This window comes from Chamaea fasciata, unplaced genomic scaffold, assembly GCF_029207755.1.
Source record: "Chamaea fasciata isolate MVZ Bird 193981 ecotype frontalis unplaced genomic scaffold, bChaFas1.0.hap1 SCAF_4, whole genome shotgun sequence".
Classification (NCBI taxonomy): Eukaryota; Metazoa; Chordata; class Aves; order Passeriformes; family Sylviidae; genus Chamaea; species Chamaea fasciata.
In genome coordinates, this window is record NW_027094089.1 from 77,925,279 (window position 1) to 77,945,532 (window position 20,254).

General features: G+C 46.8%; 1 protein-coding gene across 1 annotated transcript in view; it reads left to right on the forward strand.

The window, feature by feature from the left end:
• The window catches only part of SH3BGRL (SH3 domain binding glutamate rich protein like), a 30,008-nt gene that overhangs the window by 7,288 nt on the left and 2,466 nt on the right, over positions 1-20,254 (forward strand). Inside the window, exons 2-3 of the mRNA XM_066182171.1 lie at positions 14,781-14,966; positions 17,597-17,677. Coding sequence (XP_066038268.1) covers positions 14,781-14,966; positions 17,597-17,677 — 267 coding nt within the window. The remainder of the gene's footprint in view (positions 1-14,780; positions 14,967-17,596; positions 17,678-20,254) is intronic.

Consider the following 20,254-nt stretch of genomic DNA (forward strand, 5'->3'; position numbering starts at 1 on the left):
TGGAGCAACCTGGGACTGTGGAAGGTGTCCCTGCCCTTGGCAGGGAGTGGGTCTGGATGGTCTGTAAGGTCCTTTCCAACACAATCCATTCCATGATTTCGTGAATTCTGCGGTTGAGAAGGAAAGAACTGAAAAAGTCTGAAATGTGATAACATCACGTCAGGCATGAGAGAACTAACAGGAAGGGATTATTAATAACTTTTCCTAATGGAAAGACTGGGGGAGAGCAAGTGAAAGTGCAGGTGGCAGGTTCAGGATGAATGAAATGGTTTGTTTGACAACACAGATTTCAGGGAGGAACTCCCTGCCAAAAAATGGTGTACAGCAGAACGTGCATGGGCTTGGGAAGCAGAGAGACAAATTAAGGGGAAAAGTCTATTAAGGGCTATTAAACATTACTACTACACCTCTGACTCAAAGCTGTGCATTACTGGAGTCTGGGAGGAAAGCTGGATGGGGTGTAGCTCTTTGTGCTCAGTCTGTTGGCGTGCTCTTCCCTGGGATCTGTGACCAGTGGAGACAGGAGACTGGGCTAGACAAGTGTTGGATCCAACCCAGTAAAGCTTTCTTCTCTTCTCAAATGAAATTGACTCTGCTCCCAAAATTATATTAACAGTTTGCATTAAAAAAAATTAAGACCATGTTGTTCAGGAAAATGTTGGGTGGAAAATAAAATATGTATGTTTGGGATGTATTGGATTGGTGTCTCAGCATTTCTTACATATGAAACAAGCATTTGGTGATTCCAAGAGCAGCATCATTGTGCAGATGCTGACACACTGCATGTTTAGCCCATGTTTAGGGTGGGTGATCAGACACCTCTCCCTGCCTTAGGCATAGATCAAAGTCAACTGGAAAAGCCTGATGGAAACAGCAAACACAAAGCCTCTGGGAAAAATAATCACAGTTTTCACACAGACCCACGTTTTTATGGGAGTACTCATTGCCAGGCAGGTTTAAACAGCACATCTGTATTCACCTCAGGGGATCAACCTCTGGCTGTGCTTATGTCACTGGGAATTCTGCCATTGACTACGGCAGGACAAGATTTTATTCCTTAGGAAACAATGCTGCTTATCCAAGACATTCCTGTGCACATGTTGCAAATGTATTTGGCCAAAGCAGCAGCTGCAGAACAACTGGTAGAGCAGGAAAGGAGCAGAATAACTCCATGAATGAATTAAAATATGTCCCAAAACATTATCACTGGATATGGATAGAAATGAAGTTCAAGTGAAGCTGATATATGGCTAGTAGATGTTTGGTGGTTTGTGGTGGGGTTTTTTCCCGCCAAGCAGGATATACAATATATGTGAATAGAAATATAAAGGAACAGGTTTGCAAATTTCCTTGTTAGTGCTCCAGTAATCCTGATTAAGAACTGGAAATTCCACCCTGTAATGCAGATAAACAAGTCCCTTGGTTCTGGTAGCTCAGTCTGTGGAACCTTTGTGCCTGAGCAAACTTCTTCCAAATTTCTATTCCCTTCCATCACATTAAAATGTACCAGGAGGTCCCCATGAGAGCCTCCCTTTGCCTGCAGAGGTCTGTGGTTTGTTGTGTGTGCTGTGGAAAGATCAAAGTAAATCCAGAATGCTAACCTGGGAAATGTTCCCCTCAGAATTTATACCTGGTTGAACTGAGGAGCAGCTGGACAGATAGCTCTGTCTTCCATGGAATGACTTGGGATCCAGGCTGGCAGCGCTGGGAGAGCCACCATCTCCCACTGCCAGCCATCAGCATTAAGCTGAGACTGAGGAACAGCAGGGGAATGGATCCATTTTGGCTCCTTGCCCAGGCCTGGAGAACTCCATCCTCCAGCAAATAAACAGCTGGGGATTTAAACTTTGAAAAAAATAAAACACAGTGTGTATTTATCTTAGTTTCTGATTGGGGTAAGCAGATGCTGGCTTGCACTGGGGCAGAAGAAAGCTTGTGGTTTAGGAGAAAAAAGAAAAAAGAGATACCATGGTGACAAGGGGGATCTGTGAAACTTAAAAAAGACGGTGGGGAGTGGCTCCAGGTCGTGGCTCCAAGGCATGGGCAGCATCCAGATTAGTGCTTATGCTCTGGGGTGAGGGTGGCACTTCCCTGTGGGCTGCAGGGATGGGATGGGAGCAGTCTGGTGATGGGAACAACCTCGCTGTGTTGGAAAATGCTCCATTTGTTAATTTCTGAAAGAGTCACTTCAGGATGTCTCCTGAGCAGTCCTGAGAGCAAACCCCCAGGCATTGGCCTTCCTGGCTACGGCAGCCAGAGCTTGGCCAACTCCTGTATTGTTTCAGCTGCCCAAAGTGTTAGAAACTGCACTGTGGCCAGGTCTTGTGAAAACAATTTATCTCTCCCACTTAGAGACACATTTTTTAGACAATATTTTGTCCAAGTAACATAGAGAAGGATCTGGGGCCTTCAGGATGATTCACACTTGAAATGTCACCCAGGGCAATTAATTACTGGGTCAGAAAACTGCTGCCCATACGGGCTGTGCTCTGCTGAATCTTTCCTCTCCAGGATGCTTTTGGGATGCTGTTCTGTCTCAAGACAGCCTGGCTCTTCTTGCAAAGAGCTATTTAATCCATAGCTTTTTCTCTTCCTTTGTATTAGGATATTTAGGTATTTTAGATGAAGAAAAAAAGCTTTGTTCTCTTCAAAAAAATACTTGGTTTAGTTTTAGAACAGCAGTCAGGAAAAGGACTCTTTGTTAACTAAGATCTGTGGTGTATGAATTCTTCAAAGATAAAAAGTAATACACATGAGAAGCACCTGGATCCCTAAGGCCATGTTGTATTTCTTCTTAAAGTAGTCTTTTATTTAAAGAGTAAATGCCTGGCAATAGAAAGGCAATGAAACAGCAATTAATGCTGTAAACTTTTACTCCTGTCAGTTAATTTAGCCTCTGTGTGCTAAACCACACAGGAAATAAACTTTGCTTTTATTGTAAACCACAGGGGCCTCGTGCAGAACTGTCTGTGCTTTTAACTCCTTTCCTAACCAGAGTTCAGCTCATCACACAAGCACAACCAAACCTGTTTTCCCTCTGCTGTGCTGGGCTCTTCATCACCGGCAGAAATCCACAGCTTCTGAAAAATAATTACAGGAGCAGCTGTTTCAATAAACCACCCCAACTGCAGCCCTGTGTGTGGTGTTATCTCAGGCTGCTTCCCTGGGAATGCTCTTGGAGTGCTGGGCTGGTGTGGAGGGTGAAGCCTCAGGGGCTCTGAGGTGGGACCTGGCTGCTTGTGTCAGTTCTCACAGTGGGGAGCTGCTGCCAGTACCGCACAGACCCGTCCTGGGATCTCCATGAGGCTGAAGAAAAAGCAGAAATAATCCTTCTGGCTTTCAGAAACAGGCTGGCTGAAAAAAACAGATTTAGAATGACCTGACAATGGGGGTCGGGTCCAGACTGTCAGAACTTTTTAAAGCTTTCACAGCAACCAGTCAGGTGACCAGTGGCACCTTCAGGGCCTTTCCCCTGCTTTTCTCGGCCACATGGTAAATGTTAGAGTATTTAGGAATGTATCATGTGTCAGAGGGTTGTCTGCATCTTGTGATACTGAGCCCTCACTGTCTTGTTGGACATCAGTGGTAAATTGATTTACAGCCCATGTGCAAAGCCTGTCTGGGGGGCTGGGCTGTGGTGTATTGATACCGTTTGTAGAATCAGCCAGAAATTATCCCTGAAAGTAAATAAGCAGTGATTAGAAAAAAATAATTATTCCTGATGACTAACAGCTCAGGAAAGGGGGCTCTGAGAGGTGAAGAGAAAATTGTTCAAGGTGTCTGTGACAGAGGTAGCTTGGACTTAAGGACTTTTTTTTTTTTTCTTCCACATAGTAAAAGTTCCCATTTCCCTGTTTTGTGACTCAGGTAAGAGAGTCCAGTGAGATGCTGATGCTGTGGAGACCCCAGAAATACAGAGAACAGCTGGCTGATGAGTGGGAATGCTCCCAGGCCCGGCCACTCTCATCCCTGTGCTGTTCAGGAGTTTTTAATGTGGTACTGGGCTTTGGGAGGAGTGGATGTGTTCGTTTTTATTTAACCCAGCCCGATGCTGTGACAAGGCACATGGAGACTTCCAGGGAAACTCAGCCTGCCAAGCTCCACATCTGCTGCAGAAAACTGTGTGTAATAAATGAAGAGTTCATATTCTGCTGCTGCTTATGCTTTGTCAGTGCATAACTGAGATAATGGAGCCTGTATTCCACAGTAGGAGGCTTGCTCTCTGTTGATTTTGGACCAGATGAGCAGTTTTCAGGCTTATAAAAGTCAAATGCCACAAGACTGACTTAGAAAATTGCCAAGGGTCAATTTATTTAGTATTGTAATGGTGGTGTTTTCCTTTGGATGATGACAGTTCTGGGTGCTGTGGTGGTTCTTGGGCAGTGTCAGTGGTGGTTAAAGCAAACATCAATGCTTACATCTTCACCTAAAGGAAAGTAAGAGGAAGCCTAAGTCTGAAAATTTGATTTTGCAAGATATGTTTATTCTGGATACCTTCAGTAGTCATTAAAAAAAGTCAAAAAAACCATTCTGATGTGTGAATATTTGCATTTGCAAGTCCTTCCTGCTGCTGAGTGAAGTAAAAGCCTACAGCAGGAATGGCCCAAGGCCATGGTTTGATCCCTGCTTTCACTCCTTACTGCTGCTGAGAGAGGCAGTCCTGCCTCTCCCGGGTCGTTTCTTGCCTTTGCTTGTGGTGGCACAAGGATCAGCTGTGAGCTGGGGTGGGGCCCCAGAGCAGCACTACTGTGTGCCTGGAGGAGATTCCCAGCTCAGGGCTCCAGGGAGCCCGGCCAAGGCATAGCCTGGCACTGACCTCTGCTCTCTGACCGGGGACAGCACCCCAAGGAGCCCTGGAGCTGTGTCAGGGAAGGTTCAGACTGGATGTTATAAAAAGATTCCTCATCCAGAGGGTGGTCAGGCACTAAACATCGCCCCAGGGAACAGTCACAGCCCAGAGCTTCAGGACTGCTTGGACAACAGCCCTGTCAGGCACAGCATGGGATTGCTGGCATGTCCTGTGCATTGAGTCCTGAGCTGGACTCAGTGATCCTTGAGGGTCCCTTCCAGCTTGGGGTATTCTGTGAGTCTGTGATTCCAGGAAGTGGTAAATCCATGCTCAGGGACAGGCCTTTGGAGTTGGTGGGTCAGGTCTCTTTCCATATCCCTGATTTATGCAGGTTGAGTCCATGGTCCTGGTAAGAAGCTGTGCTTCCCTGACCGTCTTTCCCGGATAATCCTGCCCGGACCCGGCTGGATGAGGTGAGGGTTGGGAGCAGCCTATGCACAGCCCTTGCATAAGGATGGGCAGGCTTTAGATGTTGGAGGGGATGTTGGAGCATGGAGCTGCTGCCAGGCAGTGCCAGAGACTTCCCAGAGTCTCGGGCTGCTTCCCATGCAAAGTTCATCCCTAATCAAACACAGCTCCTGGTTGGGTTTTGTGCAGAGATCACACAAAGGGAGAGGAGACTCTGCTGCTGTCCCTGGACCTGCAGCCCAGCGTGGGCAGAGTGAAGAGGAGTCAGGCACCCTCCATGTCTCTGGTCAGACCTTCCTTGTGAGAGGAAACAAGTGTCAGTCTGGCACCTCTCCCGATCTGGGACACCTTCTAGCATTCAGCAGTTGGAAGCTTCAGTTGCATTCCCTGTTCTTCTGTGTTCAGCCTCTTGGGTTGTCTACAAAAAGTAGGCAGGGAGGTTTGATGCCTCTGCTAGTACCAGCTCCAGTGCTGCCAGAACTTTGTGGGACTTTCGGGTTTTACCTTCTCCTTTGTCCAGCTGATGGGGATCTTGTGTTCCATGTGCATGGAAGTACAGTGTAGAAAGGCTCACTGCCATCCCATGAGCAAACATAACTTTTTTTTGGCTGATGAAAGAATGAGATTTTAAATGTTAAAACCTTGCATTAAAATCCCTGAAAATGGAAGTTTTGGCTGCATGGGGTTTGTTTGATTTTGAAATCCAGGCAAATAATCCCATTGGGCATTGCTGTCATGTTTCACAGAACCTTAAAAAAAGGAAAAAAAGGAAGGAAAAATCCCAGAGAAACAGAAAGTGAGTCTCTGGATGCACGCAGTCTTTGTTTGGGGAGGCAGTCTTTGAGCAGGCCAGGGGAAGAGCTTTATCATATCTTGACTTGTGAATGACTTTGACTTGGCAGTAGTGACTCTCTGTTAGCCTTTTACAGAATGAACAGAAGCATCTAAGCAGAGAGTAGAGGGATGTGTCATTTCTGGCTGTGGTGAGGACACAGATATCCTGACTAAAAGAGAGTGCATCTATCTGCACAGCCCCCCAGAATACTCCCAGGAGTTTGTGCATCTCTGGTAGGCTTGAGACTGAGCAGGGCTCTTGGACAAAACAGCTGGGTGCTTCCAGTGCAGTCAGGAGCCTGGACAGGCCAGGAAATGCTGAATGAGCAACTGAAAGTGTGTTGGGGAGTGGCCAGGAAGGAGGAGAGTTGAAGGAGAATACACTGTGTCACCCTTTTTTTCATGGAATCATGGAGTATCCTGAGTTGGAAGGGGCCCACAAGCATCAAGTCCAACTCCTGGGCCTGCACAGACACCCCAGCAATCCCACCCTGTGCCTGGAGGTCTGGCAGCCGTGAGGCTATGACCATTCCCTGGGAAGTCCTTTCAGTGCCCCACCACCTTTTCCTCGCAGCCCAAAAAAGAGAAAGATTTACTTCTGAATTTACTGCTTCAGTAGGAAAAGAGGTGGGGTTTCAGCTGACAGAACCATTTTCATGTACTGGAACAAAACGTGAAGTTTATTAAGTGGTACTTTTAAACACGGTAAGATGTTCTCTGTTACAATCCTGGTAACACCACCGTAGTCCTTGACAGGCAGGTGCTAAAGGATGAATGGATTCAGCCCCACAGTGCTTGGGTATCAATTATTAAGAGCAGAATTTGCCTTAAGCTGTGATAATAACCTTGATCCTTAAGGTGCCTTCATGGAGAGTAAACCTAAAACACATTAAAAAGTCATCAGTGCTTCATTAGGCAGTGCTGTGTGCCAGAAGCTGGGGAAATAAAAATAAGGAAATGTTACTTGTCCTTCTGCTTGACAAATGGGTAGAGGAATCTGCTTTTGGCCACTGCAGGAGGAAGGTAGCTGAACAGACTCTGGATGTTGCAGCAAGACAGTTCTGACCTATTTGTGGCCTTTTAGTATCTTGTTAGAGTTTGACTGTAGTCCAGGTGTGGTGGAATTGGCTGTACTGAGTGTCAGACAGCAAATTAGTGACACTGAAAAACTTTCCTGGAACACTGAACTCAAACCCTCCTTGCTGCAGCAAGAGAGAAAAGGTTTCTTATTTTTTCTTAACTAATTCCTTGAACTCCAACAGCAAGTTGGCAGTGTGGCATTTAGGAACCTGCTCAGCTGTGCTGGGCTGTGCCAACCAGAGGGGCCAGGCCGGTGTTGCTGGCTGAACTTCCCAAAGCAGTCCAAGGGAACTAAATGCCACATTCCCCTGGGATTTTATTCTCTTTGCAGTCTGTGTCAGAGTAAATAAAAGTGAGTGAGAGTTGGGTCTCTAAGTGCCCTTGGCTCCCTTGAGAATCCTGATTACCCAGGACTTTAGTACCTGGAGGTGACGTTAACTTTCCTGTTTGGTTCTCCTGATAGGAAAAAACCTGTTGTCGGCACAAGGATCTTTGGACTTGGGTGTTGTTGGTGTGGGATTTAACAAGTTTTTAGGCCTTGGGTTATTGAATGAATGTGCTTACAATGGCATTATAATCCATGAGAGAAGCTTTTATTTTTGTTCTCATGAATCAGCTTTTTTATTTATGTAACTTTCTATGGTTTCTGGAGCAAGTAGTGGTCTTGTTTTGGGAAGTGCAGACTTTGTCCTTTGTTCCAACTATATTTTTGGCTTGTGTTCCAAAATCTGGTCTGTGGGGTGGTACCTTATGCCAGGCTAAAGCCCTGTTGCAGACAGCCCATGTGTGCTGCCAGACGTGATGTAACCTCCAGGTTAAATTGCAAAACCCTTTCAGTAACCTGGATTTTCCCCAGCCTCGCTCTTGAGTGGTGGTCCCTTTGCATCCTTTCACCTTTTCTTGCTTTTAAAAGGTGTCTTCCCAGATGTGAGCAGCAGGAATGTGGTTGTTGCTCTCTGTGGGAGCTGGAGCTGTTCCCTCCTGCCCCAGGTCTTGGGCTGGTGGTGCTGACACAGCCCAGGGTTGGTGGGTGTCTGGTGGTAAAAACCATTTCCAAATAAACCAGTTTTAAGCTATTGGGGTCTGATCACATCAAACCAGTGCTGCTGTGCAGGATTCATGTGGATATTGCCATGGGCTTTCCCAAAGGAAAAGAAGGGAGAGAGAGTCATATGGAGTACACATGGAGACCATCTGGACACTGCCGAATTTCTGGAAAATGAAAAAAAAGAGCAGCGCAAGTCCAGCGCGAACTTTTCCAGCCTCCGGTGTTTGATTTAGGTCCCGTAAGTTCATGGTGGTTTTGCTGTGTTTGTCCTCGATCTCATTCCCTCCAGACCAGAATCCATCCGGAGAGACAACGATGGCACCATTCGTGTAATGCTCTGCTTAAAATAACCAGAACAAAGAAGTGCTTTGAGTTCTGTGATGATAATTACCCAGACCTAAAAATAAGCAGACGTTCTACCAGGCAGGGAGAAATAAGAATGAGACAGGAATTGCTGGGAGACACCTGGAAAAGCTCTGATCAAGCCAGGTCATTGCTAGAGTTGCCTGCAGGTTTCCCACCCTCTGACCACATTTACAGTGGCACCACCAGAACCTACACAGCGGATTTTTAAGCTAATATAGGGGGGAAAAATCAGCTTATTCATACAAATAAATCCAATGAAAACCACTCTAGACAAAAAAGTAGCTTCTGGAATACTTGAGTAAAAGCAAGGAAAACTGTGAGGAGGCCAGGACTGAGGCTGCTCAGAAGGGAGCCCTGCTGCCGTGTGCTGGGGTGGAGAATGAGCTTAGGGGGCTGTCAGGAATCTGTGACATTTAAATCCATGGCTGAGCTGCTGGGCTGTTTAACTCCTACAGATTAGGTTGTAGTGGGATGAGAAATTCTAAGCATTTTGCAGCTCATTTGCAAGGACGAGCTTTTGAATAGGGGCTCCAATGAAGAAGGCAAGGTCATTTGAGAAATCAGGTGAGACAGATAAAATTCCCAATATTTTTACTCTGATTCCAAAAGGCAGCAGTGGATTGCAGCAGTGTGGCCACAGCTCAGTCCACAGGACATCCTGTGACAAGTCAATTTATCTTGGCAGCACTTGGCATTCCTCAAGCTGCCCATTCCTCACAGAAAAATCACTTCCTGGGGGTTTCCACCTTGCTGCTGCAGGGCTGCCAGTGGAATTTTCTGAACATTTCTTGCGCTGCACTTTTCCCATTCACTGCTTACATTTCAGCTTATCCATCTCCAGGAGACTCTGAAGCTTCTGGAAAACTGATGCCTACGAGTCTGGCCACAGCCAGTAGCATCACCTGGAGTTTGAACTTCACCTTCCTGCACAAAGCAGCTGCTTCAGAGATTTAAAGATTTGCTCCCACTAAGGATGAAGCAGCGTCTTTAAAACCATCATTGGCATACAGTTCAACTGCTTTAAAGCTGTAGTTGCTATTGCGTATCTGGAACTCAGAAGGCTGGAATTGGAAATGGAAAAAATTCCCTTTTAAATGTAGTGTTGTCTTGAAACTGGATTGAGAAATGTTTAAGATCTGCTCTAAGGTGTTGCTTCTCTGTTGTCCTGGTGCTGGATCCCAGCTGTGAGGATGGGAGAGGCAGCTCAGGACACACCTGCAGCAGGAGCTGGAGAGAATCACAGAATCATGGAATTGTTATGGTTGAAAAGACTTTTGAGATCATCGAGTCCAACCATCAACCCAGCCCCTGCCCCATGTTCATCACTAAATCATGTCCTCAAGTGCCACATCCACATATTTTCTGAATGCTTCCAGGGGATGGTGCCTCCACCACTTCGCTGGGCAGCCTGTTCCAATGCTTCATAACCATTTCCATGAAAAATATTTTCCTGATTCCTAATGTAAACCTTCCCTGGTGCAACTTGAGGCCATTCTTTTTGTCTTGATGCTAAATAACCAATGACACAGTGATGGCTGGGACCATCATAAGAAATCTCTTCGTAATTCTTTTAAATCCTCACAATAAAGCATGAGCCATTTAATCCCATCATTGGGAAAGAAATGAATAAAATCTGTGTTTTTCCACTGTGTGGGGGCTGGGACACAGGAGCCACAGAAATGGTGGAGAAGCCCCGTGCCAAGGGCCAGGATGGCAGAGCTGCAGTCAGCAAGTTTGTTGTTGGATCAAAACAGCAGCACTCGGACTGTAAACCTAATTTGAGTTCCAGTGGTCCATAAATAGATTTCCAAAACATGTCTATTGTCCAACAAGGGATTTATTTATATACTGAAAAAATAACAAGCCTGAAAAAAAACAACCCAAACCCCTCCTTGGCCAACAGTGGGGACTGGACTGTGCTGTGTGCGTGTGCCTGTGCACACCGAATGAGATAGACCCTTATGTGAAGTTCAGTTCCAAAAAGTGTTTAAAGTTAGTGTTTTCCTGCAGGGGGGTGATGCTGGGAGAAGTTGGCTCTTGAACACCCAGCACAATCCTGGCTGGAGCTGAGGCTGGAATAATGCCTGCTCGCTGGACCAAGGTCCTGCAACACCATCCCTCACTCCTTTCTGCTTATTATCTTCTAGCTGAGTTCTTTTTGTTTAGTGGGGTTTTTTTTGTTGTTTTTTTTTTTTTTTTAATGAATAAAGATTTCGAAATGTTGCAGCATTTTCTGGAAAGTTTGTTCCCACTTCGAGGTTAAAATTTTATTTTTGATGGATTGTTTTGTTGGCAAACATTACCTGTTTGTACTCTTGGCAACTTTGATGTGGTTTCTCTTGTGTTACATCACTGATGGAAGTTAGATCTAAGAACAATAAACTGAATTTCTGATGTGTACTCAAGTGAGGGGCAGTACTTGTTCACAATTCTACAGTCATTTTTATAATGTTATTTTCTGACCATGCTCTGTTGAAAGCTTGATGTTTCCTGATTGGCTTGTAACTAGAAAAGAAGGGAATCTTGATATCCAGTGGATTTTTTAGCACAAGATCACAGTGTGTGTTGAGACTTTGCTCAACCACCGATAACTTGCCATAAAGCTGTTTCTGTCTTGGGACCAGACCCTGAAAGCCAAAACAAAGAGAAAACAGATTATTTATTTCATTAAGTGCTCCTTTCAGTATTATCTTGGAAACATCAGCAAGAAGTAAAATACCTCCACTCACCTTATTTTTCTCCCAGGTGTGTGTTGAGGCCAAGAAACCAGGATGTGTTTCTGTTTCTGGGGTTGGAGTGAAGACACCTGTGAGCCAGATGGGCTGTTCCAAGGGCATCCTTGTTCCCAGGCAGGGCAGTGGAGAGCTCCAGAGGATGCGGCCCTTCCTCCCAGCAGCCCTGACTTAACCTGCTCCTGCCCCTTCTCTCTCCATCCCACCGGGATTCTCCTCTGATCTCCATCCAGCCATTTTGCTTATTCCCTCTACTCCTGCCCCCAGCCTCTTCCCTTTCTTGCTGCTGTCTGTCCATCCTTATCTTCCATTTCTCTATTCTTGAGCTTTTGTGTCTCCATAAATGCTGCTGCCCACCAGTGCTGATCTCAAGCCTCAGGGCCCTGCCTGGCTCCCCAGCTCCTGCGCTGACTCCAGGCACATTCCTGGCTCTCCACTGCTGCTCTCGGCCCTGCACAACGTGTCAGGAGCACTCAGGATAAACAAGGATTTTCATGTTTGCCAGCTGCAGTGAGCTGCCCCTCCTGGGCCAGAATGGCTTCAGACACGACAGTTGTTTACACAGGCCGAGGTGCGGGGTCTGGGAAGGTGCTGGCCGCTGTCCATGCCTGCCCAGGCAGCTGGGAGAGGCCTTCTGGGAAGCGAGTGCTGCGTGTTGACAGGTGCATCCTGAAGAAAGGCTCCTCGCTCCTTCCCAAACATGGGCAGCAGGAACCATCTTCCAGCCTCTGTCCCGAGGAGAACGTGTGCCCTTTCAAGTAAGACAAAACACCCTGAAGCAGCAGCAGACGTCTCTTGCTCTATTTTTGGCCCTTCCCTCCCAGCGCTATTCCGCTGCCTAAAATTAATGGAAGTTTTCTAAATAAAATCCCATAAAGTAACAGGATCTGGCAGCTCAGTGTCCCTGTTGCCCAGCGGTTGGTGCCTTGTTTCTCTGGAGCATTTACTGCTCTTATGTAAGTGCTCATCACTGTGGCTGGAGGACTTGTCGGAGGAGCTGGGAGAAAACAGTGCTGCCTAATCTTCCAACATTTTCTTGTCTGGCCAAAACTAGGGTTCCAGGCTAATAATCCTCATGCATCAACACCATCCTTGCTTTTCTGTAGAGTTCTCTAGAGAATTACCTCCCTTGACTACAGACCATCTGAAAGCAACAGAGACCACACTTCATGCTTGCCTTAAAACAGTGCCTTTTATAGGAGAAAAAAAATTACATTTCCAGCTTTACCAGCTCTTCAAAAACAAGCAGAGGGGTTTGTGAGCACCCTTTGGAGCCACAATCATTAATTTGGGATGTGGTTCTCCCTCCTGGAGCTGAAAAAACAACCCAGAGACTGTCCCGCTGTGAGATGCTGGGAGGGTGTAAGGATGTGTGTGTGGCTAATACAATCTGTCAGAATGATTAAAAAAAAAACCAGAGTGACTTCTCAGGGGATCAAAATGCTGATTCCTGTCCAACTTGGAGCTCTTGTTTTATATGGAGGAGTGTACAGGTTAATGGTGGAGTGGGTAAAAGCTTGGTTTTCTCTAATTCATTAATAATTTTGGGGCATCTCAAAGTGTGTTCTCACTAAGCAATGGATTTTGGACAAGCGAAGGACCTGAGAGCAATAAAAACTATTTGGATGTGAAATTTAGAAATTGTAGGAAAGGTTTAATTAAAACTGTAACTGGTTCAGAGAAAAAAGTTTACTACCACGTCATACTGACAGAAGAGTTTGCAATTCCAAAGTCCTTTCCCTTATTTTAGCCCTACAGAGCAGTTAATGAAGGAAGTGCTCCCTTTATTTCCCCTCTGAGCTGTAGAACACCACAGAGAAAAACTTCCACCTCTTCTCCTGCTGCTGTTAGAGGCAGGCAAGGAACCCTCTTACCCAGAGCTGAGTCTGCTGAGAATGCCTTTATACAGCCTCTACACGAATTACTTCCTCGGGGCGCTATTAACTCCTCCAGTTTGATTTATTTTTAGCCATGATGAAAATTAGTAATATCCTTGTGTTTCAGGGTGTTCACACAGCGAGTCCAGCGGCTCCTGTGCTGACGTGGTCGGAGGAATTACATTGGCTTCTCAGCATGCAAGCTTCCCTGCTGGAGCTGAGAGCACATTTCCCGCTGTCGAGAGAGTAGGATCGGTCCCTTTGTGCTCCTCTGAGCTGGATGCGCCCCTCCCGAGCTCTCCTTGAACCTGCCATGGATAGAGCAGCTCCAGACAGAGTCAGGGAGTGCTTGAAGATTCCCTTTCAGATTTGCCGGGCTCTGTTCCCCAGCCCACATCACTCAGGGCAGCGCTCTCCTCATACTCCCTGCTGCTCCTGGCGCTCCCGGCCCGGCTGGGTGCCCGTGGGTGCGGGGCTGTGTGAGCTGGGTGCCCGTGGGTGCGGGGCTGTGCAGGCCGGGGCCAGGGCTCCATATTTGGCTCCAGGCTGGCTGTCTCTGACCCCGGCAGCTCCGGGTTTGCCTGTGGCCGTATATGGAGCGGCTGCTCCGGCAGCTGCAGCTGACCTGAGTTAGCACCAGCAACATCTGTGTGAAATGCTGCTCCTGCAGAACCCTGCTCATTATGGTAAAGCCAGGCCTTGCAGTGAAGGGGGTAATTTGAAGAAAACAAATTTCCCATTAAATTCCATTTTTTTTTATTGTTTGCTAGGATGTGCGTGGTTATAATCTTCTTTGTGGTGGTAAAGTCATGCAGAGGGAGAGCAGAGCATAAGCAGAACATCTCTGTCACAAAGTCAGTAATTCATAATGACAGTAATAAAAACCTCCTTCCCTGTGCAGAGCCAGTATGGTGCTTGCCTCACAGATCCTGCTTTTCCCTTGGATGGTGTGTGAGTGCACAAGGACGGGTGGCATCAGGTGTGGGACCTCACCCAGCTTCCCTGACACGAGTTAGGATGGGGATGTGGGGTCACAGCTCTCCAGAGGTTGTACATGCCCTGCTGACACCCAGGACACAGCAGGAGAGGGGGTTGTATGCAAAGAAGCATGAACCAAAAATGCTTGGTGAGGTCTTTTGTCACCGAGGTGGACAAAAGTCTGGAGTTTGAGGAGGAATGGGGGGGTTCAGCCCGTGCTTCCCAGAGCACAAGGAAGCAGTTTGTGTCTCAAATGTTCTTCCAGCAAACTCCACTGCACCTGAAAAAACAATGTTCCCCTGAGTTAACTGTAAAATCTGGCCAGCACAAGGGCCCTGCTCACACCTCTTTTTGGGTAGGCACCTTTTCAGTACACAACACTCACATTTGTGTAGGGACAGTGCCTGTTCAGTTTTGTAGCACCCAAGTCAAGGCTCAGCTCTGACTCTTCTGAAGATACTTTTTGATTCTAAGAATGTTCTTACCACTCCCACTTTCAACCTGGTCTGCACCCCCTGGTTTGTGCATCGAACCCAGAGCGGCATCAAAAATGATTTCACTGATTTCGTTTGCCTTATCTTCCTCTCTCCCTCCCTCCTTTGTGACAGATTAAAAAGCAGCAGCAAGATGTGTTAGGCTTCTTGGAAGCCAACAAAATTGAATTTGAGGAGAAGGACATCGCAGCTAATGAGGAGAACCGGAAATGGATGCGGGAGAACGTTCCTGAGGACAGTCGGCCAGCGAGCGGGAACCCCCTGCCCCCCCGGCTCTTCAACGACAGCCGCTACCTCGGGGTAAGGGCTGCTGCAGCTCTCCTGTGCTCATCCCCTCACCTCCAGTTCTCTCTGTGCTCATCCCACTCCTCTTCCTCACTGCCTCCGCCTGTGCTTCGCTGTGGTGAGCAGCAAGGCAGGGCTTGCCCAGCTGCAGTTGCCCAAACTGAGAAGGCTGTAGGAGGTGTTAGACGTTTCCCCCCATTTTGGGCTTTTAGTAACAATTGATTCTTGAACATTCTAGTCACACCAGAGGAGACATTAAAATGTAGACCTCTTGATTTGGATCCTACCTTGCAGTACATATATAATTTTCTTTTCTCTGTGGTTTTCTTTTCCACCTTACAGCTCTGAAAATTCCCAGTTTTTTTTAATTCTCATTTTCCCCATGATTGTGAACTAACACCTCACAGAAATCTGTCCCTTTTACACCAGCCTTATGTTCTGTAGCAAGTTCAGAGATGTGTTCTGCCCGTGTGGGGTTTGCCAGCAGGTGTGAATCCCAGATCATATGAATTGATGTCTGCCATGATCATAAATCAGTTTTCTGATCCTTCTTGGATCAGCTCTGTGTGCTTCTTGCATAAGGAAGGCTGCCATGCTTCACTTACTCCAGGGCCTTGGACAGATTAAAACCTGTGTTGCAAACACAAATCCTACTGTAATTATTTTAATGCTTGATCAAAAGTAAGTTGCCCTGCAGTACTTGTACCCGGCAGGCCATGCTTGAATGATTATTAGATTAACTGTTAGTTTTATTTTTAAAACTTAGTATCTTCTGAACAGAGCTCACAGTGTTTATTCCTCTGGTCCTTTTGAAGTCTGGTTCTGACCTGCACAGTCTGTAAGTCAAGACCCACCAGTTCTGGACCTTTGTGAGACAAATCTGTGTCTGCTGAAAGAAACTATTCTCAATGTGCCAAGAATTTTTCTTGCTTGTAATATAAACAGAACTTGAAATAACATCCACAGTGAGCTGTTGTGCCACTTGGCTCTCAAAATTTTACTGACAGGTTGTGGCGTGGAAAAAGGTTGGTTTGGAGTGACAGACATAAGGATCAGTAGTTATCTGAGAAGGGGCTAGTTACAAGGTTCTTGGTATGGGTTTATTTCATCCCCAAAATTTTGATCGATGTCACATTGAACTTTTGAAATTCAATCAGTTTGTGTCGCTGGATTCGAGTTGCTACAGTTCAGCTTTCAGGAAGGTAAATTCTGTGTCCAGAATTTGAACCTCTTTCTGTGTTTATCTGATGCCTTTCAAGCATGAAGTTCCCTGTTTGTTCCATCTGATGCAGCACAATGGGCAGAGCAAAGAGCAAATTGGCCTTCCTGGCTCGTGCACAGCAGAGAGGCTGGGACTGGAGATGCTGTGTGGGCTGGCATGAGCCCTGCTCCTCAGGCCCAGGAATTCCTGCCCTGGGAGATGCTGCGGAGGAGGCTCATGGACTGTGCACCAGAAAGATAAACAATCCCTTTATTATCAAGCAGCCCATTCCTGTCAAAAGAAGGGCTTCAGGGAGGATTTACCATAATCACACACATTTTTATCAAACCAGCACATGAATGCTGCATGTGCAAATGGAGCAATAATTTGATATCCCTGAAGTCCAGGCAGCTGGAATCTTCTGGTCCCTGTACCTTGTTCTGTTCTAGCTGCAGCAGCCTCTACTTAGAGCTGCCCCCCTCAGCTGCTGTTCCTTAGGCTTTTGCCTCCCAGTCAGTCAGGAATCCAGAGCAGTGTGCCCTAAAACAGCTCTCCCTGACTCCAGCCCGAGACTGAGCTGCTGCCTGCCTTGGGCTTCCCAGCCAGGAGTCTGCATGCAAGCATCGCCCAGGAAGGCTGGAGGAGGCTGGTAATGTGCATCAGTTAAAAATGGAGAGCAGGAAAGTCATTGGACTGATCCCTGCTGAGTTCAGAAGTCAGTGTGAGGGAATTGTGTGGTAACTTGGACAACAGTGAGCTTGCACAAAACTTCTGGGTTCCTTTAGTTGGGGTTTAGTTGGCAACTGGTATTTCTTCTTATTTATTTATTTATTACCTTAATTTTCCTGGGAAGTGGCTGTGTGTGTTAAGGGCATTTGTAGTGCGCTGTGAGTGAACTGTGCCACCCCATTGCCTTCACTTGCACAGACTAATCCTTAATGGGAAATGTGATGGGAAAGGTGCACTCTTATTGTAAGAGTTCCAGTTGAACTTCTGACTGAGTTAAGAGCTGGAGTCCACAGTTGCACAATTGTAATTAGCAGTTGCACCGCTGATTCAGGAATCAGCAGTGACATCTGGCAGCATCAGGGTTTCTGATGATAAGGTCCAGGCTCAACTGCTTCTTCAGGGGGAATGTCCACACCAGACCAGTGACAACACCTGCCTTGGGTGCAGTCTGTCCCTTTGGGAGAGGCTAGAGCACCTCAGAGCAACATCTCCTTAGGATATAGAATGAATTCCCAGCTTGTCCCTTTCCAGCCAGACCAGTTTGTGTGCTCTTAGTGCTAATGCCATGTACCTGAGCTGACACTGGATTTTGCATTTGGCCACAGGAAGCAGTTTGTTTGGTGTGGGTTGGGTGACACCCCAAGCTGAGTTGAGATTATTTCTGACAATTCACTGCTCTGTCTTTTATTCCCTCTCCCTCCTGCCATGGTGGAAGGACTACAATGCTTTCTTCGAGGCACGGGAGAACAACGCCGTGTACGCGTTCCTGGGCTTGACTGCACCTCCTGGGTCAAAGGTGGGTGAGCACCTCCTCACAGTGAGCCTGTGCCTTCACCTCCTCCTTCTCTGCTCAGAATAGCATCTGGTACATGTGCTGTCGTTGTCCCCATCAACCTCCCTGGGAGATACTCAGTCTCCAGAGGCTCTCAGGCTTCAGTTTCAAAAGAGTAGGTAATATTTGCACTGAATAATGCATAAGAAACCTAAATTTAAAAAGTCATCCCAAAATCAAAGAATGTTTTCAATTCAGTAAAAAAATTTAATTCATGTGTAATTTTGATGAGATTTTTCTACTGGAAAATCTCTTGAGACCAAAGCCACTGCTTCTGAAATAACATGGTCTTGCTGCAGAATAATTTTTTTCCTCTGGCTCATTATCCAAAGCTTATTTTCCTTTGCCAATTACGAACTGGGCTGCTGCTTTGCGGATGCAATGGGCTGGAATTCTCCTTTTGATTTTGATAGGATAAGACAGGCCCAGTTTATACGTTTGACTTGACAGCAGTAGGATCCTCCAGGTTACTTCCAGCTTTCCTGTTCCAATGGATAAACATGACGCTCCCTTTCAGCTTTACTCGTGTACGAGTCAAAGGCTGTGCTGTGCACATCACTAAGAGACCTAATTTTAAAGATGGATGGTGACCCATGAGCAGTGAGCACTACAGATTGTGGGGCAGACTGAAGCAGTTTTGGGAGCCAAATTTCCAGCAGTAGCTCCACTGGGATGGTGTGGTGAGGAAAAACTGCCTCATGCAGAGAGCAGAGCCCGGGACCTGCACCCCAGCATTACTGCTGCTGGCATCAGACCAGCTGCACACAGCGCCACAGTCCTGGTGAAGTTCCTTGGAACATCTGCACTGCACTGCTCAGCAGAGCGTGCAGGATGGAGCCAAGGAACCAGGAAGCAATCCTGAGACTGTGGGATGCAGGGAAACTCATGCGCTTCCTCTGGGAAGTGCAGGGGTACCAGAGAGCAGCTGCTGCCATAACAAATCAGGTCACCTGTCTCAGTAACGCTGAGAATGTTGCTGCTTCCCAGACCTGCTGGCTTGCAGGAGCAGCCAGCATGGCTGTCAGGAGCTCTGCTTCTGTCCTAAGGGATGCTCCAATTCTGTCCTCACCTGAAGAAAAAGTGAATTTTAAACAGGAGGGATAGAACACAGCTGTACTCTGCTGAATTTCCATGTTGTGTTAGGCTGATGATGGTAAATAACCTTTGCAGAAGTGAAGCTGCATCCTGCTCTGGGGCTGACTTTGGGAATTACTCCCACAATTCGAATGTCCAGTCAAGTTGGTTGCGGGCTGCTGAGGAGGGTACACATATTTGTAGGTGCTGACATTGATGTTTCCAGCTTAGCTGTGTGCAGCTGGGATATAATGCTGTAGGAAATGACATGGCAACTGCATAAAATGGCAGGAGGCTGAGAGAAGCCTTGGCGGGAAACCTCCATTCAATGCCATCAGGAGAGAATTGGGAAGTTATTTGACTCTGAACACAAAGGTTTGATATTAATGCCAAACAGGACTGCCGCAGAAGTGAGCGTGATAAATTCAAGTAACTATTTTCTGAGCCCTGGAGGTTTGGTTTGTCCTTTGGATCTACAACCTCTGAGAAAGACTGGCCTTCAGTTTATCTTAAAGGCTCTACTTAAAGCAATATGGGTGGATTTTAAAGGGAGAGAATTTTGTGAGTTAAAAGCTATGTTTAATTATTTCTTTATTAAGGATTTAAGGACTGAGAAGATACTCAGTGAGGGGCCTTGAGGGAGAAATAAGGACAAGTATGAAAGAGGGAGTGTCAAGCCTGGAAAGCTGAGCCTCTCCCAGATAACTTGCAGGCCTACACCCAAGGAAATGGAGTTTGACCTCCAAGAAAAATAGGTTAACAGGTTACTTGTACCAACCTTCCTGAGCATGAGGAAAATGCCAGGAATCCTCTCCAGCTTTCCGCTGCCTGTTCTGAAGAGAAGTACTTTGTCTTGAAAAAACCCCCAAAAAACAGTGAGGTGTCACCACTGCAGTGCCCTGGGCTGGTTAAGGGAGTTGTTACAAAGCCAAGGGAACCTTTTCCTCTTCCTTACCATTCAAAGAACCAGTTGTCTTTTAGAGCCTATCGAACACGCTGCTTTTCTACAGACTTTGTAGCTCTTTTTGATCTTCCTTTCATTGCTCACGTGCCTTTTGTGCCGCGGATGGCCAGGACATCCTCGTGCAAGGCCTGTGGGTGCACAGTGACATCCGAGCCCTGGTGACATCCCAGCCCCGCTCTATGACCCATGACAGGCCAGCAGAGCAGAGCACGGGCCAGGAGCACGGCAGCTCCAAGCCAGGCTCTTCCCACGCCCTGAGTTCAAAGGAGGATGAGGGCAGTTAGCCAGGAAATCCAGAGCAAGCCACCATGTCCAAGAAAGAGGAGATATGCGTGGGACTTCCTGCCCTGCAGGCTGGGGTCACCCACTGTGTCTCCTCCTAAAAAATCGTACAGACTTCTTCGAAATTCCCCTCTTAGTCCTTTCTCCTCATGTGTTTTGTTTATTTAGCAATGCTGGCTCATGGTAACAACAATATTGAATTTGTTAGCTTGAGTATTTCT